Below are 24,602 nucleotides of genomic sequence, written 5' to 3'. Positions count from 1 at the left end.
TGTTGTAGTCATGGGCCATAACATCCCCACATATACAGCAACATAAAACAATGTACCACAGCTAAAATTCTTACAGGATTAATAGGTACTTTCTTATATTTATAGGTAGAAGATAAAAACAGCCACTTTGAGAGTAACAAGAGGAAAAACATCAGCCAATAAAAATTTAATACATTCCTCATCTGAGCCAGAAAAAATTGCACAAAATTGATTCGGCAATTTATTACGAATGGACCCATAAAAGGACAATGTAAAACACAGTGTACTATGTCTTCTACCTGATTAAGACCACACGGACACAGATGCTGTTCCACAGTTAATTTTTGATATCTGCCTTGTAAGTACTCAGTTGGCATAGTTTGAAAGTGAGCCTTTCTTAATAGAGCTTTAGAAAGGTCAGCTAAACAGCAAGAGAAGAATTGGGGGGTGGGGTTGATCTGGAGATACCACAAAGAAAATTTAGATTGTTGGCACTGGCTAAGAGCCAATGGGACAAGAAGAGCCCTTTGGCTCCTCCCCTTCAGCATGTACTGAAAGATTCATGCCTCAGGTCCCACTGAGGCTAAACAACTGCAGAAAGAGGAGGGGAAAAAGTCAGCCCAGATGTAATTCAACTGCTGCCAAGAGGCCTGCAGGATCTTCTCTCTTCTCTTGTGTACTTAGGAGCCAGTTGCGAATTAAAGGTTCAGGACTACTTACGTTCATCACCGGCAGATTATATCATCAAGTGACTGCGTAAGTAGATGCAACCATTAGTAGAGAGAATGTTAAATGCAGATGCTGTAGTTTGCTACTTTGAGCAAACTGCAGCAAACTGGAGAGGGATGGAGGTGATAAAAGGATGCAGATTTTGGCAACAGCCTTGTATGCTGTACATCATCTAGATCTAGGGCTGCCAGCCCTTAGCTGGAAGGGCAGGGCTGGGCACTGCATAGTGTCACATGATGATGCAGCATCACTTCTGGATGCATAACTGGAAGTGATATGAGGTGTCACCATGATGCTCCAGCAATCTCTCAAATCTCTACGGTATTACCATAGAGATTTTGGAGGTTGCTAGAGTGTTGCAGTGTCCCTGCAACAACGCTCCCTCCTTTTTTCTCCCAGTGCTGCACTAGGCAGCAGCAGGAAGCCAGTGGAAGGGGGAAGGTGGTATCCTGCTCTAGCAGAAGACCTGATAAGCCTATTTAGTTGTGGCCTTATTAACAGTCTCTTGTAACCCCTCCTTATTCTTTTTTTAAAATCTTCTTCATTTACCTAATATTGCAGCACATTGCCTTTCCCACAAGAGCATTCCTATTGAAACAAGCCAAAGATCCATCTAAGAACTTAACAACAACAACAACAACAACAACAACAACAACAACAACAACAACAACAACAACAATAATAAAGTAAAGCCCTGCTGGATCAGACCAGTGATCCATCTAGTCCAGAAACCCGTTTCATCCAGAGTCCAATCAATTGCTCTAGAGGGCCAAAAACAGGACAGAGTCCAAGACTCTCCCCTGATGTTGCCTCCTAGCACTGCTATTCAGAGATTTTCTGCCTCTGACTATGGAAGTTCTACTAGCCATTGATGGACTTCTCTTTCATGTATCTGTCTAATCCCTTTTAAAAGCCACTGATGTTCACAGAAATCACTAACGCTGTCAGTGAATCTCACAATTTAATTACCAGTTGAGGAAAGAAGTACTTCCTCTTCTCTGCCATGAACCTATTGTCCATCAATTTCATTGGATGCCCCAAGCTCTAGTATTATCTGGTCCAGCATTTGCTTCCAGCTGTGTGCAGGTGGATGTTCCCAGGATGTTCCCAAGCAGAGAGCGCAACTTTCCCCTGTTGTTTAACCTCAGCTTCTGGCATTCAAAGGTCTCTTAATAAAAAAGTTGCATGTAGCCATCATGGCTAATATCCAACGTCAAATCTAGTTTCTGCAAAACTGTCTAATTCCTGATAATTCCTGTGAAACTTGAAAAATCTGCGTATCTTTTAACTAGTTTCTAAAATTTCCTATCCTTTGGGAACTGCACTGTGCCCTACCATTTACTGATGGTGGTTCAACCACAATGATTAAACTAGATTATGAGATTAATGTAGACATTTGCTGGTTTTGCAAAATGTTGCTTCCTGGATTTGGGCCTGGAGGGTCCAACACCAAAAATTTAAACTGATGCTTATCTCAGCTAGATCTGTAGTTAGAAGGGGCTGCTTCACAGGCTGACACAGATTCACATCTTTGCTGCTGCCTGCTCGGACTTCTCACAGTCCTTTCCACCAATCGGCGCTTGGATTCGGCCCCAGGGGAAGGCTCAGGCATCCCACTTTGGCAAAGGATCCGATTCCCATGGAAGGAAGCTCAGCTTTTTACATTCGGCATTAGATGGCCACATTCTCATACATTCTACTCATTTCCTCACAGACTTTTCTCCTCATCAAGAAGAGGGAAAAAAACCCAATCTTGTAAAGGAATGTACTCAATAGCCATTTCCCTCTGAAATGATGTACTTGAAAGGAAATAAAAGGCCACGAAACTGCCAAATGTTTGTTTTATACTGTATTGTTAAAATCTGAGCTGGAGCATGATAGTTTTACATTCGGAGGCCAAAGTAGATGTTGATCCAAGAGCTCAATGATGAAACTTTCTTTTTCTTTTTCTTCCTTCCTTCCTTCCTTCCTTCCTTCCTTCCTTCCTTCCTTCCTTCCTTCCTTCCTTCCTTCCTTCCTTCCTTCCTTCCTTCCTTCCTTTCTTTCTTTCTTAACCACTTTATCCAGAGCATAATGTATAATCACAGTTTTAAAAAATACTCACAAACAAGGCAAAAAATACCCATCCATGAAAATAACCCTCTTCAAATGGGGATAGTTTTGCTGGCCCTATCCAATGCCAGTAATGACAATTTTGTTTGTTTAGATAGTTATATCTCACTTTTCTCCCAGGTTGGAACTAGGGTTGCCAGCTCCAAGTTGGGAAATTCCTGGAGATCTGGGGGGGTAAAACCTGGAGAAACCTGGAGAAAGTGGGGGTTGGGGAGGGAAAAGACCTTGGCATGGCATAATTCCATAAAGCCCACCTCCCCAAAGTAGCCATTTTCTCCAGGTGAATTGATCTCTGTGGCCTGGAGACCAGTTGTAATTCCAGGAGATCTCCAGCCACTAACTGGAGGCTGGCAACCCTAGATGGAACCCTAAGTGGCGTACAGCATTGTTCTGTGTTCTTCCATGTTACCCTCAAAGGCAACCTTGGGAGGCAGCTGAAGCTGAGAGTGCCTGATCCAAGGCCACTTTGGCAGAGTAGGAATTTGAACCTCGGTCTCCCAGATCCTAGTCTAACATTCTAACCACTATGCCATACTGACAATTCCTTCAGCGTATCCTCTGGCAGCCCGTTCTGTGAGACTGGAGTTGCTGCAGAGAAGATCCATGAATTTGGTAAAGATGTCAGCACCCCGCAAAAGACAGCTCGGTCAGCAAGGCAGGCAACCCTATCCAGAACTAGTTGTTTGTTGTTGTTTTAAAACAACTCACCCTGAGGGGGAAAAGTAAGCATGCCTGTCTAGAGAGTAGTGACACAGAGTCCAGACTCCGGGCGTTCCATCAGTAGTTCTTGCTATCCCTGTGCATTAATAGTTCTTAGTGCCTTCTGTCCATGCAGTACATAAGATTTAACAAATTTATAATTTATGGGCCTTTTACAGTGCAGCTGAATATTTCTGTACAGAGGGCCTATTCATCACTGTCTCATGAACGCTCAACAAAGAAGGTGATTGATGGTTATATATGGTTTCTTTAGCGCTCCTGTTCTTGCTGTAGTAAATAATTCTGAGCTAACCTTTCCTCTTTCTCCCTCCCTCCAATACTCATGACATCATTTCCATGAACAGCCTGACCCATTTACTCCAACCTGGTAGCAAACGGAGGCCTTGAAGTAGGCCGTGACACAAACACCTATTTCACAGCCCGGCAGTGCTCGCGTGTGCACACACAACCAGTATTTTTGACCCAAGAATATTTCTGCCACAGAAGTGTGAATATCTCATTTTCTAGATGGAGTGGCAATTTCCTTAAAGGAGCAGGTTCTAGCTAGGGTTGCCAGTCCCTCTTAACCTCCTGGTGGGGGACTGGCTCCCTGCACTTACCTCTTGGGGTGGGGGGTGACGTCATCATGCAACCCCCTGGGAGCGTGCCCACGTTCCACATGGGTTTGGATTGGGGCTGCTGTGGAGCACGGGAGCACTCCTGCACTCTGTGGCCCAAAACGGGCCTGTTTTGGCCCAAATCGGGCTCGTTTTGGGCCTGTTTGGATGTGGATCGGGCCCATTTTGGCCTGGATTGGGGCCGCTGTGGAGCGCAGGAGTGCTCCTGTGCTCTGCAGTGGCTCAAAACAGGCCCACTCAGTGCCAAAACAGGCCTGAAAGGAACCCAATTTGGGTCGAAATGGGCCTGCTTTAGGCCACTGCGGAGTGCAGGAGTGCACAGCGCTCCACAGTGGCCCCAATCCAGGCCCAAACGGGAGCGATCCAGGTGGCTGCTGAGCATGGGAGCTTGCAAGTTGTTGCAACGCCTCAGGGGAGCGCGCACGGAAAGTGTGCCCCCCCACTGGCCAGGAAAGTGGGGGTGGGGAATGGCATCACCAAGGGTCTGGCATCCCTAATTCTAGCTTGGGGATGCTCTTGGACCTAGGCCTCCTGTTGAGTAAACAGGTGGCAGTGGTGGCCATGGACACCTTTTACCAACTTTGGCTGGTGAGGTAGAGTTGCCATTTGCACGCTTATGAAGGGAAAACTTTGGGGGAGTGGGACCTCTGCCCACCGATGTTCAACTGAAGGGCAGGTGGAAGCAGATCAACCAAATTTATTTATTTATTTGACTTATACCCCACCCTTCCCTTAAGCGGGCTCAGGGCGGCTTTCAACAATATTTCAATAAATACAATAAAAACATTAAAATCCCTTAATCCAAATAAAAAGATTCAGGCGCCACTGATCAAACCAGGCTACTATAAAATGATGAAAATCTAGAGCAGCTGCAAAAAGGAGGGCAAGGCGGTCAAAAAGAGGGGGGCACACAGAAATGTCTTGCAGGCCCTGCGGAACTGTAATAGGCCCCACAGGGCCCGGATCTCCAATGGGAGAGCATTCTACCAGGCCAAGGCCAGGGCAGAAAGTGCCCTGGCCTAGTCGAGGCTAGCTGAATGTCCCTTGGGCTGGGGACCACCAGGAGCTGCTTATCTGCAGAACGCAAGGCCCTTCGGGGACATAATGGGAGAGGCGGTCCTGGAGGTATGCAGGTCCCAGTCCGTGAAGGGCTTTGAATACTAGACCTAAGACCAAGAGTCACCACCAGTGCAATGATGCAACTTTCAGTGTGACCCAGAAGTGACAGCATTGCACTGGCAGTGACACTTTAGCACTCAGCCAAGAACATAGATTTTTGGCCACAAACTGTTTTTGGCCGAGTGCTAAAGTGTTGCTCCTGCTGCAACACTGTTACTTCTGAGTTGCTCTAGATGTTGTGTCATTACATGGGGATGATGATTACTCTCCCTATGCCGTAAATTCCAGCCTTCCCTCACCTCCCACCGATTGCCAGACCCTGCCTGGCAAATCTCCTGTGGTCCTTCCTGGGGAAGAAAGATCTTGCCTCTATGGTGCATGCCCTGGTAACATCTAGATTAGATTACTGCAATGCACTCAGCATAGGGCTGCCCTTGAAGACTGTCCAGAAGCTACAATTGGTACAGAATACTGTGCCAGGATGTTGACGGGAATGGCTCATAGGAACCATATTGCTCCAGGCTTATTTTCTCTACACTGGTTCCCAATTTGGTTCTGGGCCCAATTCAAGGTGCTAGTATTGACCTTTAAAGCCCTATATGGCTTTGGACCAGCATATCTTAAGGACAGCCTTTTCCCATATGAACCTAACTGTCCACTCGTTTTTTGAAGGCCCTGCTTCAGGTGACCCAGCCATATGAGTCTAGATGGGTGACAAAGGCCTTCTTGATCATGGCATCAAAACTATGGAACTTCCTCCCCTCCTCCTATTTTTGTTTTGTGCCAATGGATGAACTTTTTTGTTCTGTTTGGCATAGTCCCAATAACAGACATTGACCTTCTTCTTACTTTAGTGTAATGTGTTTATATGTTTTTATTGAATACTTTTATTGAATTATTATATTGTTGTTATTGAATTATTTTAAATGTTTTTAATGTTGAAATGTTTTAATGTTAGATCTAATTTGCCTTGGGGAACTTGTTTAGGTGGAAAGGTGTCATGTAAATGTTTTAATAAAATAAAATATTTTAAATAATAATTTAATTTAAATAATAATTTAATGTATGTCACAGTAAACAGGAATTAATGTAGCCAAGGAGATAAACTAGTATTCATCTTCGTTCTTCTGTGCCTCCACACATGGGGACTGCGCAGGCGCAGGCCAGCCGCCGGAGAATTTTCTAGAGCTTCCATGGCTCCGAAGGGGCCGTTTGTCGCGCGCCTCAGCGACCGTTTTCCCGCCCAAACGGTCACGTGATCCTCCAGCGACCAACGGCCCCTTCCCTCAGTTCTCTTCTTGCCGCCGCTTGGAGAGAACGTGAGCTTCGTTGCTCTGTGCTTTTGTGCTTCGTGCTTTATTCTGACTGATTGCTTGGCTTTTGACTTCGGACTTCGTGACCTCGACTATTCTTCGGATCTCGTTTGGACTTTGTTGTGGACTCGGTAATTTGACTCGGACTGTTTGTTGACCTTCCTTTTGCGTGCCCCTGAAGATGGCCTCAAAGGCTCTCTTCAAGCATTGCCTCCAATGCCACACTAAAATGGCCAAGACCGATGGCCATGAACTGTGCCTGTTCTGTTTGGGGGAGACCCATAATGTAACGGCCTGTAAGATTTGCCAGGGCTTCACCAGCAAGGCCCGACAGGAGCGCAAGGCCCGTCTTAACTCCTCCCTGTGGCAGAAGGTCATGTCCGGAGGCGCCCCGTTGCCCTCCTCCAAGGCCGGCCCTAGCCACTCTGCCGAACGGCATTCCGGAGCTGGCTCAGTGGCCTCCGCGAGGTCGGGGTCGAAACCGCGTCCCCCGAGTGCCTCGGCGTCGAGAGCGGCCTCTCCAGCGCAGGGACCGGTGCGGCCGCCCCGTAGCGCATCTTCCACCAGGTCGGATCCGAGACCGACATCGGAACCGAGGATCCGTCTACCGAGTCCCCGATCGGAACCGACGACCGGGTCGATTCCGGTAAAATCTAAGAGATCGAGGCCGAGGTCCCCTTCGAAGGCGAGGAGCGCGTCGGTTCCGAGGTCTTCTTCGGAACCGGCGAAGAAGAAGAAGAAGACCAAACATCACCGGTCGCCGCATCCCGCTCCCCAGGAAGAGGTCATCGTGCTTCCTCACACGCCTTCCCCTCATCTGGATTCCCCGGAGCCAGAGGACATCTCCGTGCCGGTGCCGGATCCGATGGCCTTCGAGACGGTGCCCGCAGAATTCTCTTCGGGACCGGAGCCGAGCCCGCGCCGTCGGATCCGAACATCGCCTGCTCTTCGGTCGCCGAGGCTGGAACCGAGCCCGTCTCCTCGTCGGAGCCGTCCGTCGCCTGCCCGTCCGTCTCCACCAGCTGCCGGTCGTGAGCGACGTCGGTCTGGGGACAGTGTCCGATCGGTCCGGTCCACTGCGTCCCGACATCGACAGGCCTCCTACCTCCCCTCGCCATACCATTGCCAGTGGGAAGGGGCACCTGCAGGTTTCTCCGTGTCGGAACCGAGGCCTTCGACATCGAGGTCGACGTGGGCTCCCCCTCCGCACCAGGTTCCGGAATCCCAGCTCGGTTCCGATGAGGAGGATGTGGAGAGCTTTGGCGGCTACCAGTCGGAGTCCTGGTCCGAACCATCGCCAGCTGAAGAGCTTGTACCATCTGCGGACTCGCCATTCGAGGACCTCCGCATCTACGCCGACCAGATGGCGAGGATGGCCAAGGCTCTCGAGATGGACATCTCCTCGGCGGTTCCCCAGACCAAGGACAAGCTCCTCAAGCGCATTTATGGAGACAACCCGGCATATGTTGGCTTCCCCATGCTCGAGGGTCTTGAGGAAATCGTGGAGAAGGTGTGGCAGGTGCCCTGCGATCAACCTCCAACATCCAAGAGGATTGAGCAGCTCTACAAGATCAAGCAGGGTACCTGGCCGGCGCTGGTGAAACACCCTCCACCTTCCTCCTTGGTCACAGAGGAGTTCAACCCCAGGCGATCGGGTCACTCCTCGGTACCTGCTGATAAGGAGGGCAAGAAACTGGATGCCATGGGCAGGCGCCAATACATTGTTTCTTCCCTAGGTCTGAGGATTGCCAACTATCAGACCATCATGGCAGGGTACCAGCTGTACCTCTGGGAGAAGTTGGCATCCTATACGCGAGACCTCCCTCCTGAACAGAAGGCTGTGGTGTCCCTGCTGCAGACAGAGGCTGTGAGACTGTCTAAGCAGCAGATGAACGCTGGAAGCCACGCTGCTGACACTGCTGCTAGAGGAATGGCTTCGGCGGTGGTCCTCAGGCGCCACTCCTGGTTGCGGTCTACGGCCCTGTCCCAAGAGGTGCGTTCCAGAGTGGAGAGCATGCCATTTGAGGGGGACTCGCTCTTTTCCAAAGCGACCGACGAGACCCTGAAGAAAAAGAAAGAGGACCGGCAGACGGCGCGGTCTTTGGGCCTGGCTCCAGCGGACAAGCCCTCCTCCAGGTCACGGTACGCTCCCCGATCTGGTCCCTACCATTACCAGGGCAGATACCATCAACAGCGGCCAGGCTACCAGCAGTATCCTGCCTACCAACAGCGGCCTTACCCTCCCGCACAACAGCAGAGGAGGCGTCGGCCCTTCAAGCCTCGTCCGGCACAACAACCGGCCCAGCAGAAGGATCAGCAGGGCACCGGGAGGCAGTACTGACGGGTCACGCCAGCCGTATCCCCGAACTTTTCGGACAGACTTAGTCCACTCCTCTCTGAGTGGGAGTCAATAACATCTGACTCATGGGTCTTAACTATTGTTGAACTGGGATACGGGCTGGAGTTCGTTGAACTGCCTAGATGCAGTTCACCCCTGACAGCTGTCAATAACACTATGGCCGAGCTGGATGCGGAGATCGTGTCGCTCTTGGCCAAAGGTGCTGTGGAAGAATTGCCCTATGAGGACTCTGTAAGGGGATTCTTCTCTAGGTTCTTCCTGGTCCCTAAGAAGGATGGGGGCTTACGTCCCATCTTGGATCTGAGGGGCCTTAATGCCTTCCTCAAGGTGACCAAATTCAAAATGGTAACGTTGGCGGCTGTGATCGCCTTGCTGAAACAGGGGGATTGGTTTGCGGTTCTTGACTTAAAAGACGCATACTTTCACGTGGGCATACGGAAGGAGCACAGGAAGTACCTGAGCTTTGTTTACCGGCAACGGGTTTTCCGGTATAAGGTGCTCCCCTTTGGCCTGTCCACTGCCCCACGAGTGTTCACTAAATGTGTGGCCCCTGTAGTTTCCTTCCTACGGGAAGAAGGCTGTACCATCTTTCCGTACCTCGATGACTGGCTCATCGTGGCTGAATCGGAGTCTAGGCTGGTGCAGGACATTGGCTTGGTACTTAGCACTTGCCAACGCCTGGGGCTCCTGGTGAACTTGGAGAAATCCAAACTGGTGCCCAACTGCAAGGTGTCCTACATTGGTGCACTGTTAGACTCTGTGGAGGGTAAGGCCCTGCTCCCCTTGGAGAGGGCTCGGTCCCTAAGGGGTCTAGTGTCCATGTTTAAAAGGAACCGGTTCCAGTCTGTGCGCACTATCCAGTGCTTACTAGGGCATATGGCAGCGGCCACCTCTGTGGTGCCTTTCGCTAGGCTGCGTATGCGCCCTCTACAGAACTGGTTTGTGCGGAGGTATGATGCTCTACTGCACCCTCCGTCCCTCAAATTCTCTATCCCGAGGGTCATCCTCTCCTCCTTGGACTGGTGGCTGTCTGATGACAACTTGTTTAGAGGGACCCCTTTCGGGTATCAACACCATGACATCACGGTTACTACTGATGCCTCTCTGTTGGGATGGGGGGCTTACTGTGGTGATGTGTCGGTGCAAGATGTCTGGTCTGACAGGGAAAAGACCCTCCATATCAATGTGCTTGAACTAAGGGCCATTCGTTTCGCACTTGTGTCTCTTACAGCACTGCTGAGAAATCGTCATGTCTTGGTGCAGACGGACAACACGACTGCCATGTACTACGTGAATCAGCAGGGGGGCACAGTGTCCATGGCCCTCTGCCGGGAAGCCACACTCACTTGGCAGTGGGCTATCAAGAACGGCGTGTCGCTCCGTGCTATACACGTGGCTGGGTCGGACAATGCCCGGGCAGATGCCCTCAGCAGGGTCCCCTTGCTGGAACACGAGTGGGAACTGAACGTAGAGTGCGTTGGGCCGATCTTCCAGATGTGGGGTCATCCAGTGATAGATGTGTTCGCCACTGCGGCGACCACCAAGGCCCACACGTTCTGTTCCAGGGCAGGGAGCGACCCCCTCTCTATTGGGGATGCCTTCCAGTTTACGTGGACGCAGGGCTTGCACTACATGTTTCCTCCGTTCCCCTTGATTCCCAGGGTCCTGTGCAAGATAGAGGAGGACGGGACGGACTGCATCCTAGTGGCCCCCTTCTGGCCACGGCAGGTTTGGTTCCCGAAGCTCCTGCGGATGTCCCAACGGACGTATGTGAGTCTGCCCCCTCGGCAAGACCTTCTCCTGAACGGGAGCCTAGTCCACCACGATCCCAGGAAGCTGCATCTAACGGCTTGGCGGATCGTTCCTCCCCGATAGGCTTTACTGACGAGGTGCAGAGGGTCCTCCTGAATGCTCGTCGGCCATCCACTAGACGCGCTTATGCGGCCAAGTGGCGCAGGTTTGAGCTCTGGGCGCTTGCCAAAGGAGTGGTGCCCGAGAACAGTCCCTTGGGGGTTGTGTTCGAGTATTTGTGCCACTTGCGTGGCCTGGGCTTGAAGGTTTCCTCCCTCAGGGTCCACCTGGCAGCGATATCAGCTGCTCACACCCGAGTTGAGGGTGCTACGGTGTTTTCTCACTCGCAATCCCGCCAGTTCCTTAAGGGCATGTACAATCTTTACCCACCTGTGTCTGCGCCAGTGCCTCGGTGGTCACTGTCCTTGGTGCTCTCACATCTCATGTTGCCCCCATTTGAACCTATGGCTACATGCCCCTTGGATATGCTATCCTACAAGGTAGCATTTTTGGTGGCCGTCACGTCGGCCAGAAGGGTCAGTGAGCTGTCTGCACTGCGGTCTGACCCTCCCTTTCTTGTGTTTCATCCCAACAAGGTGGTCCTGCGTCCCTGCCTTGAGTTCCTGCCCAAGGTTGTGTCCGCCTTCCACCTCTCGCAGGATATCTCACTGCCTGCATTCTTTCCTCAACCCTCCTCTAAGGGGGAAAAGGCCCTCCATACCCTAGACTTGAAGAGGGCCCTAGCCTATTACCTGGATAGGACGAAGGGATTCCGCTCCAGTCCTCACCTGTTTGTATGTTTTGGGGCCAAGGACAAGGGTAACAGGGCTTCCTCACAGACCCTGTCTAGGTGGATTGTGACGGCCATTAGCAAGGCCTATTCCCTGGCAGGGGTGGCTTGCCCGCTTCATGTCAGAGCCCACTCCACGCGGTCCCAAGCATCCTCTTCGGCACTCCTCAGGGGGGTGCCCCTGGTTAACATTTGTAAAGCAGCCACATGGTCCTCTGCAGACACCTTTGTCAGGCATTACGCCGTTGATGTCAATGCGGAGCAGGATGTATCTGTGGCCAAGGCTGTCTTACACTCCCTCTTTTCCTGAGGGAGTTTTGGTATGACTTTCTTGACGTACCTGTTGGGTACCCTTGAGTGAAAGTGTGTATATGTGTACCTGGGGGTGTGTATATATGTAAATATTGAGTATTTATGTGTCCTTACACAGTATTTTTACATAGATGTATATATGCATATCTATTTATTGTTGATCTTGTTTGCTTAATAAAATTGTGTTGGACTTCACCCCCGCCTTCCTTATTGTGTGAAGCTTGGTACACTCCCATGTGTGGAGGCACAGAAGAACGAAGATGAAAACAGGGTTAACATACCTGTAACTTATGTTCATCGAGTTCTTCTGTGCTGACACACAACCCTCCCTCCTACCCCGCTGTGAACTCCAATGCACAATACTGTGATGGCTGTAACGGATATTGGTGTTTTTAAGGTGTTACGGCTGAAGTGTGTTGGTCAAGCGGCGGCAAGGGAGAACTGAGGGAAGGGGCCGTTGGTCGCTGGAGGATCACGTGACCGTTTGGGCGGGAAAACGGTCGCTGAGGCGCGCGACAAACGGCCCCTTCGGAGCCATGGAAGCTCTAGAAAATTCTCCGGCGGCTGGCCTGCGCCTGCGCAGTCCCCATGTGTGTCAGCACAGAAGAACTCGATGAACATAAGTTACAGGTATGTTAACCCTGTTTTAGCAGAGATTAATGTGTTAGACCTAGGAATGGAAGACTCAGGTTTGAATCCCCACTCTGCTGTAGAAGCTTGCTGGCTGACCTTGGGCTAGTCACAGTCTCAGCCTAACCTACCTCACAGGGTTGTTGTGGGGATAAAATGAAGGAGAGGAGAATTGTATAAACCAGATTGGTGAATAACAATGACAACAACAACACCTGCACTTATATACTGCTCTTCTAGACAGATTAGTGACCCTCTCAGAGTGATGAACGAAGTCAGTGTATTATTATCCCCACAATGCAGTTGGGGTGCTGGAGTTGAGAGGAGTGGCTTACCCATGGCCACCTGCTGTGCTCATGGCAGTAGTGGGATTTGAACCAGCAAAGTGCTGACTCGCGACTCAACAACATAAATGAAGTAAATAAAATAAAGTAAAAATAAATAAGTAGGGCAAGAAAGCACAGATCCTGAGGTCCAGGCTCAACATTCAGTTGCCTGGGTGGTTAGAGTTACACCAGAGCCTAGGATATGTAGTCTTGGGAACCGTTTAATCTGCAACTGCAAGAAGGGCGGCAGAACACAGATCCATTCTGAGGCACTGGCTGCAGACCCAGCAGCTACCAACACTATGCAAAATCTAGGTGCTACACAGTCCTGGAGAGAGTTTACAGCACCACTGCTGTCGAGATGGCTGCATCAGGGCTGTCAGGCCGTCGGTAGTACCGATCAGAGATACAATCAGAGTAGGGTCTGGGATCTGGTTCAAAGACTTCTGCATGAACAGCCCATTTGGTATTATTTTTTCTGAAGCTGATTTACCTGTGCTAAATGTTGTTTATGGATTTCCTGCTGCTTTGGAACCATGACCCCCCCCCCAAAAGGGGGGGAGAGGCATATTCGCTCTGTCCAGGTAAATTCAAAAATAGAAAATTACGAAGATATTGTGGAATATTGTTGTGGAACTCATCATCACAGAGAAGGGATTTCTTTGCAAGCTGTTATTGTTGTCATTAAGAAAAACAATGGTTGGTTTACCAAAAATTAGTCGCAACTAGAATAGCTTGGAACATGATTTTGTTAAGGGAAGAACTGTGGGATGGACTTAAGGAAAACTGTCTCAAGAGAAATCTCCACATTAGCAGCGTTTCTCAGCACAGAAGAGGTTGGACAGGGAATTTGTTTAAAGCCTCACGGAGCTCTGAAAAATGCTTCCTCCCCTCACCAAGAAGGTATCTTAGGGCTCTGTTTTTGAAGCAAGAAACCTCCCATTACTTTTGCCTTAATGCTTAATTTTACTTGCTCTGAGAATGAAGAACCAAGTTATTGTTCAGATTAATTGCCTTGCAAGCTAGTTTTGAAGCCTATGTTCTCCAATTAGCATACAGACAGAAACCTGACTGGATCTTCTGTTGCATTTTGCTGTAAACTGAGCCCCTCACCCCCTCAGAACACGGCACTGGAAATGAATAAAGTGATTCATTAGCTTTGCATCCTTTTGATCGCAGCTTTCCAGATACTATGACACTAGTTGTCTGAGGGTGCTGAATGCTGGCAACCAGTGGGAGCCTTTGGTGGAGGGGGAGCGATGTTGAGCAGTGACACGTGATGACATGCTGCCACAGTTTGGATCCGGGAATGATTTCATGACACTCTAGGAGTTTACTCATCATGAGGATCTGCAGAGAGCATCAATAATATGTGAGATTATGAAATCTAAACACCATGAAGAACAAGATGGGTAGATAGATGGTGGCCCTTAGGAGGGCAAAACGGCAGGACACAAAATGTGTTATATAAAATAAATATATAAAATAGATAATTTGTTCCTTAAAAAAAGACACCGGCAATGAAATTCAGCTCACCGGAACTTCCTGAACCATAGACAAGTAACATAAATTAGACATGGGCATGAACAGAACCACCCCCCCCCCCCAACAAGCTGTTCGTTGTTCGTTGCCATCCACGAACAACGAACAGTAACAAACATGACCCTGTTCATAAACATGTTAGTTGTTCGTGGCCCTTTAAAGATCCCTTTAAACTATCAGCTGGCAGGTGGCAGGGGGGATCCCCTGCCGCCTGCCAGCTGATAGTTTAAAGGGCCCTTTCCTGCCACGTGCAAGGGGCAGGGCCCTTTAAACACCCCACAAACTGACCTTCTGAATGTCCTGGTGTTTGCATCAGAACACAGGCACAGTGATTTCATGACGACATATAAAAATTCTTGCAGGATAAGTGGGGGACCCACAAAGACATGCAAGGGACATCTCATTTCCACCTCCCTCAATATTTTCTCTTTCTTTTCCCTGAAAGACCCCATAGCCTCTCCACCTTTCCTGCTTCCTTCTTTCTTTCCCATCTATCGGCCAACAAGGGTTGCCAGCTTCCAGGCGCGGCCTGGAGATCCCCCAGAATTACAACAGATCTCCAGAAAACAGAGATCAGTTCCCCTAGAGAAAATGGCTACTTTGGAGGGTGGACGCTATGCCATATCCTGATGAGGTCTTTCCCCACCTCATATTCCACCCTCTCCAAGCTCTGCCCCCCAAATCTCCAGGAATTTCCCAACCTGGTGCTGATAACTGTACAGCCATCCTACTTTTTATCTGCCCCCCACTGTCTTTTGTGGGGTGGAAGCTGCTGAACTGTAACAAGCAGCCAGTCCTGGGCAGGATTGCCAGTTGTCCAGTATTCACCTGGACAATCTGGTATTTTTGACGACTGTCTGGGGAAAATGTTCTCCAAATTCTGGACACCTGGCCATCTCATCCATCTGCCTGGCTTCCTGCAGCTGAGCAGCACCACCTGGAAGTGGCCAGCCAGCCTGGATGCCTGACCTCCTGTGCAACGCCGACGAGAATGGCCAGCCTGCCCCCTTGGCCTCCTGTCGCTGCATGGAGCCACCCAGGAGTGGCCAGCCTGCCTGGACACCTAGAAATGGGTCAGTGCAATTACTTCACTTCCAGTAGTGATGTCATTTTGCTGGGGTGGGAGTACACATGCAAATTTTTTTTAAAAAAGTGGCACCCCCAACCTCCCTGGGATCTGGTATTATTCCAGACCCCATCTGGCAAACCTAATCCTGGGTGAATCAGGCAGTCTGTGTAAGGTCTGGAGGCCCTGAAGAGTAGGGTTGCCAGATTGAAACTTGCAATCGGTGGGAGCAGGAGGGACATGGGTGCGTGTGAAGTCGCTAACATCACTTCCAGGTACAACCCAGAAATGGCAATGGTTAGCTCTTGGAATCACCACAAAATCTATGGGCAACAGTGGCAATGGAATTAGAACTGTAGTGGGATAGAACGTCCGGAAAAGTCATTTTCGTATGGGAGTGGGGAGTAATGCTTAGTACTTTTGTAATCCCACATTCTGCATTACTCACATTGTGTTGGCTTGGATAGTTTGCTTTTTTTAAAAAAACTTCATTTATTCCCCCTCCCCCCTCTCTCCAATGGGGACTCAAAGCTGCTTACATCATTCTCCTCTCCTCCATTTTCTTCTCACAACAAACCCCGTGAGATAGGTTCGGCTGGGAGTATATGACTGACCCGAGGTTACCCAGCGAGCTTCCATAGTAAAGCGAGGGATCAAGCCTGGGTTGCCCAGATCCCGGTCCGTCCCTCTAGCCACTACCCCAAAATGTGGTGTAAATGACATATTAAATGGCATATTGTCATTTAATTTTGTATTCCCAGTCCTATTGTATTGTTCAGTGGATGTCCTATACTGTATGGTTCCGCTTTCCCCCTTCTTTCTGTACTCCACAATCTGCCTTCTATCTAATCAGCCTCCCTGCCGTTCTCCTACCAGCGGGGAGGGGTCATATGATTATCTGCCTTTCCCCACGCATGAGGAGTTAGGGTTTATTAATTCACACCTCCACCCTTTCTTATGTGTATGATGTGCAGGAAAAGGGAAGGGTGCCCCATCTAGGACTGGAAATTATGCTGTGATAAATGAGTTTGTGATTTTATTGTTATATTTACTGCAATTTTATCTATTGTTGTATCCTGCCCTGAGCCCGCTCGTGGGGACGGTGGGTATAAATTAATTAATTAAATAAATAAATAATAATGCCTTGAATCTTAATGAGACCAGAGGGCTATTAAAAAAGCTAAATTTAAAAGAAGAGCAATTTACAACACATTTGGAAGATCCTGTGGTAGGAATATTGAGGGAAGTTTTGAGTTTTGATGAGGTAAATGAATTTTCCAGAGAGTGTCATCTAGTGCTTGCAAAATTACTCTATAATTTGTACAGACAGTGCACATCTTGTACTCTTCTGGGAACAGACATTTGATAAAACCTTTCTTTGGAGATCCTCCTCTGAAAAAAACATGTGGGGCAAAAACATACATTACAAAACATACTGTTCAGTTCACCGTCTTCCAAGAAATCAAGCAGTTCTCCTTCAGATCTGTGCTTGGTCCCTAAAGACGGAAAGCACGAAGCTAGCAAATCCTATTGTAAACCTTTCCCCCCCTTGAACTGACACAACACGCCTGTGACAGGCAGAGAAATAAGCCTTGTGCTTTCATTTAGCAAGCACTAGCTGATAAAACCACATATCAGAGTGCTTTCTGGAGTGTTCAGAAAATTCACAGAGCATTATCAGCTCTGCTCTGACTAAAAACAATGATTATACTTACGAAGACTACAAATGCGATAGCAGAGAGCTACAACTGTTTTCGTGACCTGCCTGAGCTCATACTTCACTAAAAAAAACAAAAATGGAATTGACAGCGTCTCTAGCCATGGCTATTAGGGAGACACATTGCTTAAGGTATTTGCCAAAGCCATTAGTGATAGAAAAATAATCTTTATGCCCCATGCATCCACAAATGAGCAAATGAGTTTCTCTCTTTCTGAACAGCTTCTTTGGCAGAGATGAGAGATGTCAGGTCAGAAAGACAGAAAACAGATTTGAGTTTGGGGAAACTTTCACAAAGAGCAGGGGTCCTCAATGTGGTGCCTATGGGCGCCACAGTGCTCACAAACACCTTTCCTGGTGCCCACCAAGTAGGCTTTTACACAGTAGGGCTTCTGACTGTCCACTGAAGATCTGATTGGCTGTGCAGATTTTTAAATGTTATTTTTGCATCAGCTGCCACCACAGCACAAGAACCTTCATGGCATGACTGAAGGTAAGCTGTGTGTATGCAGGAAAATATGTTTTAAAAATATGTTCATTTTTAATAGACATCCTGTTAAATAAAGCTCTGGCTTAACTGTTGAGGTTAGAGTTATGCATGATGACCTCTCTCCATGGCATTTTGCAGTTGGCTTTGCCTCCTGTGGCAGCCATTTTGTGGCTGGCTCCACTTCCTGTGGCAGCCATTTTAAAATGGTGTCCATCACCTTGTGTCAGAATTCCAAAGGCTCCCGCAGGCTCAAAAAAGTTGGGGACCCCTTATATGGAACACGGCCTCCAAAAAGCAACACCAACCACTCTAGGGACTGCAGTAAGGATCAAGCTGAATACCGTTTTAAGCAAGTTCTTTCTGCTGTTATTTTTTTTTTTAATATTCTTTGCACTTCTTCCAAAACTTTGAATGCTTATAAAAGTCCCATTGTGTGTCTATACTGATAGGTTGCTAAAGGGGTTGAATAAAGGTTTAGAAAATGTTGTCTGTAAGGATAGTTTTTTAAAAATATATATGATTGAAGTATACCAGAGAGAAAATAATCTATGGATCCACAATCAGGGCTATGCCAGATGTCCGGTCTACTCTGGAATAAGGGGCATCCCTTAAAGTAAGTGAAACACAACAAGGTTTGTCTCAGAACAAGCCAGTTTTGAAGTCATCCACAGAGGAGGCAATCACAGAAGATGCAATGCTTTTTTGTCTTTTGAATGGGGAAAAAAGTTTTGTCTGGTGACTTTTACATAATCTTGTGACTTAAGAAAACTCAGGCAAGCATCTTACAAACAGATAATAAATAACAAATAACAAAGAGTGCCTTTGTAAAACGCAATCTTCTGTTCAAAGACTTCAAACCATTTATAATAAAATAAGGAAGTTTTAAAAAATCCAATATTTTATGTTTTAGATGTATTTTGTAAAGTCTTTGGGGACCTGCACAGTCGTGTTCAGCTCACTTTTATCATAACTAGTCACCAACAGGGGCCCTTTCTGAGGTTGCCATAGCAGCCATGGAATTGTTGGCGATGTCTCCCTCACGTGGTGTTCTGGTAAAGTTAGAAGGCCAAGATATATGAGAAAGGAGCTGCTGACTTCCCAAACCAAATGAACCCTGTTTCTTGAGGAAGGAGATGCTGCAGTAGAAACTAGTTACATCAACAGTCAGCCAGGGGCAGACTGAGAAGTTCAAATGGCCCAGGGGCAAACTGAGCCAAGCAGCGACAGACTGAGGTTAAAATGGACCTGGAGCAAGCCTAGCTGATTGGCTGCTGCCATGTAACAAGCCAGTAATGCCAGGCCCACCCAGCTCAGTAGCGCCAACAATGGGTATTGAATCACCTGTTACTTCCTCCTGCATGCTGGCAGCAGTGCAGGAGGAGGTAACTGGTAGATTGTGAGGAGTGGGGTTAACCAAAATGGTGTCCGTCACTGCCACAGTGTCACTTCTAGCTAAGCTTGCCAGTTCTAGGATGGGAAATTCCTGGAGATTTAGGGGGTGGAGCCTGGAGAAGGCAAGGTTTGGGGAGGGGAGAGGCCTCAGTGGGGTATAATGCCATGGCGTCCACACTTCAAAGCAGCTCTTTTCTCCAGGGGAACTAATCTCTATGGTCTGGAGATCAGTTGTAATTCCAGGAGATCTCCAGCCACCATCTTGAGGCTTGCAACCCTACTTCCAGCTGTATCACTGGAAGCAACACCACTGCGTCATGGGGTGCTCTAGGCTTCACCTGAAAGGAGTTTTGGATGGATCTTAGAGCGTCTCATGACGCAGTCACATCACTTCCAGTTACTCAATCAAAAGTTGTGTAGTGGCATCAAGGGACGCCATTTTGGCCCTCTCGTTTCTTCTCCCTCCGTCGCCCATTGAGCACTGGCTGGGGAAGCAGAGTGGTGTTGGGTGTGCTCCCACCAGGAGCAAGCAAATGGTAAAGCCTAGTAATTGGTGAACTGATCCTTATTGCTTGAAGGGTCTGCCCGAAGGTCCTTGAGACTGGCTGAGCTGCTTGGGGTTGGCTCTGCTAACTACCGATGGTCCTCTAGGGCAGAAAACCATCAGGAAATTCCGGTAGCTGTTTCGATGGTTCCATACGCAATTCTTGATTAGCTTTTAAGCTTTTCTTGCTTTGGCTAGAACTGTCTGCTTTATCCCTTGGAACCAATCCAACACTCCAGATTAGAATCACTGCCCAGAGGAGAGAGTTGGCCTCATTTACACATGTGCAGAAATGTTCTTTTTACTGGTGCAGCAGCTCTCTCACACTACATCCCTGCTAGGGCTGAGCCAAAAGAACTCGCTGTTATCTTTCTGGGGTCAAAAAGTGCTTCCCCTTGATTAATTTTTGATAATTGCTTTGAAAGTGCGGGCCAATTCAGTATGCATTGTCTACACAATCGATTTTTTTTGCCCTCCGTGACGGCACCACATAGGCTAAAACTTATTGGCTGTGTCACACTGTGTTGTTATCCCTGTCACAATATGATCCCTGATTGGCTGGAAGCCCACATATGAGTAACGCAGGAAGGTGAAAAAAGCCCTAAGAGGAAAAAAGTAGCACAGAAGTAGTGGCTGCGAGGGGTCACATTGGTACTAAGCAAGATGCAAAACAACAGCGACTCACAACAAAATCATTTTTTTCAAGGCCAATTTATAATCCGCCCACCTCCAACAGGTAATTTCTGCCTGAAAACTGATACAGCCCTAATCTTTTTTTTAAAAAAATACCTGGCAACCTGACATCCATAGAATGTGAGTAAAAGGTAAAGGCACCAAGTCATTACTGACCCATGGGGGGACATCGTGTCACAACGTTTTCTTGGCAGACTTTTTGTTACATCCCATTATCAGAAGCCACTGTTTGCATCTACTCCCCCTCTCCCCTCTCCACTTATGTATCTGACCAGTTTCTTCTTACCCTCCATGCATCTGACAATGAGAACTGTGATTCTCAAAAGCTTATGCTACAGTAAAGTTGGTTAATCTTAAAGGTGCTACTGGACTCTTTTCTATTTTGCTACTACAGACTAACACAGCTAACTCCTCTGGATCTATGTTACAGGGTGGTTTGCCATTGCCTTCCCCAGTCATTTACACTTTACCCCTAGGAAACTGGGTACTCATTTTACCGACCTCAGAAGGATGGAAGGCTGAGTCAACCTTGAGCCGGCTACCTGAACCCAGCTTCCGTCAGGATCGAACTCAGGTTGTGAGCAGAGCTTGGGCTGCAGTACTGCAGCTTACCACTCTGTGCCATGGGGAATGTGAGTAAAGGGCTCTGAATTGTGGTCCTATGGCTTGGATCCTATTGCTGTGTTCTGTGCACTATTGACCAGTTTTTGTATGGTGACCCCAATTTTGGTATGGTGACCCACTTAAACAAACTAGGCTTCAGGATCTGCAGAAAAGAAAACATTTTAGAAAGTTTCAGGTGAGTAGCCATGTTGGTCTGTAGTAGAAGAGCAAGATTTGAGTCCAGGAGCACCTTAAAGACCAAGAAGATTTCTAGGGGATATGCTTTTGAGAGTCAAAGCCTAGTCAGATACATTCCTACTTATATCTGATGATCTTGTGATTCTGTAGGCAGCCTCCGCTGCACATCACACTTCTTTCTCTGCTAGGAAGTTAGGATGCTAGGACTTCTGTTTGCGCAAGGGCTCACTGAAAAACATCAATCGTGCGTAAAGAGAAGCGCTAGTGGGAAAGAAAGAGCACTGTGTGGCAGAGGCTGTCCAGCAAGCAGAACATGGAGGATCCAAGCCTACGTCTTTTGGTGGCTTACTTATGCCAATCAAAACACTGCCCCTTCAAGTCCATTAGTGTATAAACCACTCATAACTGTACTGAATGGACTTAGGTAAGATGGTCATTTAGACTAAGCTAAAAAACAGGGAACTCCTCGTCATAAATGACGAAGACACAGTTCCTGCAAATGATGTGAAGATCAAAATTACAAAATGATGATTGCATACAACACACAGGCAGGTTGTGGCCCATATTCGACCATACCATCAAGCAAAGTCTGAAACCCTCCTCAAGCCTAAGGAGTCTTCTTCCAAAGGAAAAGCCACTAAAATCAGAGGAACGATCCTTAGGTTGGAGCAAATTCCTTCAGCCTAAGGTAGGATATCATTTGTTAAGGACAATGAAAAAGGGGACAGGAAAAAACAAGAAGGGTAACCAGAGAGGTGGGGAGGGGGAGAAGTAAATTACATATAACTACACACTTAATGCAAATGAATAAAATAGGTATATAATTTAATCAAACAAACTAAAATACAAACATATAATTAAAAATAGCAACAGTGTGGTTCAACATATTAGTACTATACTCTTGTATATTCAAATAGACAATTTCCAAACATACAGGTTTTGTACATTTTTCTCCATATGTATGGAACCAGAACCAGACGTATTCCGGCCCGAGGGCCTTCCTCAGCGGTATTGTTTCATACAAAGCACTTCATAGATATAACTAATTAATACAAAGTTCCTGACACTGCACAGAATGGACACAAAGATGTTGTATAAAACAACTGTGGAGTAAATGAATTCAAATCTTCCTATGGAAAAAAGCTCTTAAGTGCAATATAGGCAACTCATCAAGATGAAATTTTTTTCATTTGCACATGAATTTCCTTTGGCCAAGTCAGGAGCTTTCAAACCAAAGATGGAGTGCACTATACAATACGTATGGAGGAAAACGTACAACATTGCACTTAAAGAGCTTTTTCATAGAAATATATGAATTCATTTACTCCACGATTGATTTATACAACATTTTAGTTAGTTATTAATTAGTTATATCTATGGAGTACTTTGTATGGAACTATACCACTGAGGAAGGCCCTGAAGCCGAAACCCGTCTTATTCTAGTTCCGTATATACAGAGAAAAATGTACAATAATACCTGTATATTTGGAAAATGTCTATTTGAATATACACGTGTATGGTACTAATATGTTGAACCACGCTGTTATTGTTTTTAATTATATTTCAATTTGTTTGATTACATTCTATACTGGTCTTCTATTCATTTGTATTAAGTTTATAGTTATATTTAATTTACCTTCTTGTTCCAACCTCTCTGGTTTGCCAGGATATCATCTGGTGCCATTGGACTGAAATCTCATGACATACATGTTGGAGATCCAGTTCCTTTCCTGCTACAACTCATTGACAGATTCTGAATTAGAAACAACCTTACCAACTGATGTTGAGCTGGAACGGGATACTGCATTCCTGTGACCGGCTGACTTTTCAACATCTTCTGGAGCAATATCTTTTGCTGTAAAGCTAAGGGTACATTGGGTGGCCTTTGGAGAGGCTGGTTTTGGAGAGGCTGGGCAGGTGGTTGCTGCTGCTGTGGCGTTGGTGGCTGTTGCTGCGTTGGTGTCTGCACGGCTGTTGAGTTTGGCTGTGGTTGGGCCGCTTGCTGTGTATAGTGCAGAATGGAAGGCTTGTTTGGGGCACCCAGAACAGAAGGCAGCTGCTGGTTTGCTTGCTCTGAGTTGAAATGAAACAAGGGCTTTACGTTGTTCTGAGGCTCTTCCAGTGGCAGCTGGGTGTTGCTCATATATCCTCGGTTGAGGTCCTGAGGCTTCCGTTGCATTAGGATGTTGATGGAGCTTCCCTGGGGCATGGAGTTTGTCCTGTAGATGTAGCTATTCACCCCCTTCGACTGATTCCCATTTACAGGGACTCCAGGCATTCCAGAACTTTGTGGGCTGAATTGCTGCTGATGGAAAGAAGGGTTGGGCATCTTCTCTTGGACAAATGGTCCAGGGGAAGGTTCTGTGGACGGCAATGGGGGCCAGGTGGACGTCTGGTTTTGCTGGCACTGCTGAATCAAAGCGTGCTGCTGTCGGTTGGCTGCGATTTGTTTCAACTGCTGGGCGTGAGAAACTTCTTGCCAGTTGGTCATGGGCCTGTTGGAAACTGAGGACGCTTGAGATGGAGGTGTTTGAGTCTGAGGTGTTGAAGGAATTGGTGACGAGGCAGACATGGCAGCACCAGACATTGTGAACACTGGACCTGTAGAAGAAGGCCTCATTTGGGGTGACCCCACAGAACCTTGGTTCATAGCTGGTGAATATTCTTGCTTGATCACCATTTTATCCATCTGCAGGGAAGAAGATCTGGCCGGGGGCGCTCTCTGGACCTGCTGCCCAAGGTCAATATTAAATGGTTCGTCTTGTTTGATGGTTGCGTTGATCATATTCTCTAGTTCAAGGTCACTCATGGGAGGCACTGAAATATTAGTCAGTTCATTGAATAGCTCCTGAAGTTCTGGATCCATCAACTGTTCTCCTGCATCTTCTCCATATCTGCTAGGGAAAGCATTGCCCTGTGACGCTTGACCATCCAGATGTTTGCTGCAAGAGAAGCTTTCTCCTGGCTCTTTCTTGACTTCCTTTAGAGTCATGTTAAACATCCCATTTGCATTTGCATGGGTATTATTTGTTGGGCTGTTGACTTTCCTTTGAGAACCCTGACCGACTGTCAAGCTTCCCAGCAGTGATTGGTTTTGGCAGTTGTTACCACAGTGTCCGCCTTGTGCCACAGAAAGATTGTTATCGCCCACTCGGATCCTCTTGATATCAAGGAAGGTGCTATCAGCAATGCCATTGGATCTCTTGTTGATAGCTGGTGAAAGATTTACCACCAGTTTTCTCTTCAAGGAACCTTGAAGCTGAAAAGAACAAAAAAAAAAATCTTCAGTTAGGATGTTAGTTCTTACATGGTGTCTATAACATGGATGCATTAATTACTGAATGTCTGCCCTCTATGAACAATTGAGGGGCTGTGGCTCAGTGGTAGAGCATCTCCTTTTGTATGCAGAAGGTAGCAGGTTCAATCTACGACACTGCTAGTTAAAAGGATCAGATAGTTGGTGATGGGAAAGATTTCAGCCTGAGACCCTGGAGAGCTGCTGCCAGTGAGTCGGCAACACTGACCTTGAGGTTCACTGAATATAAAGCAATTTCATGCGG

At 47.5% G+C, this 24,602-nt stretch overlaps 1 protein-coding gene across 1 annotated transcript in view; it reads right to left on the bottom strand.

Moving 5' to 3' along the window:
• The window catches only part of MAML2 (mastermind like transcriptional coactivator 2), a 233,158-nt gene that overhangs the window by 43,900 nt on the left and 164,656 nt on the right, over positions 1-24,602 (bottom strand). Inside the window, exon 2 of the mRNA XM_054974874.1 lies at positions 22,817-24,301. Within this exon, the coding sequence (XP_054830849.1) occupies positions 22,817-24,301 (1,485 nt within the window). The remainder of the gene's footprint in view (positions 1-22,816; positions 24,302-24,602) is intronic.

This window comes from Eublepharis macularius, chromosome 3 (assembly GCF_028583425.1).
Source record: "Eublepharis macularius isolate TG4126 chromosome 3, MPM_Emac_v1.0, whole genome shotgun sequence".
Classification (NCBI taxonomy): domain Eukaryota; kingdom Metazoa; phylum Chordata; class Lepidosauria; order Squamata; family Eublepharidae; genus Eublepharis; species Eublepharis macularius.
The sequence above is the reverse complement of the archived record's forward strand: the minus strand, read 5'-3'. Positions and strand labels throughout refer to the sequence as shown.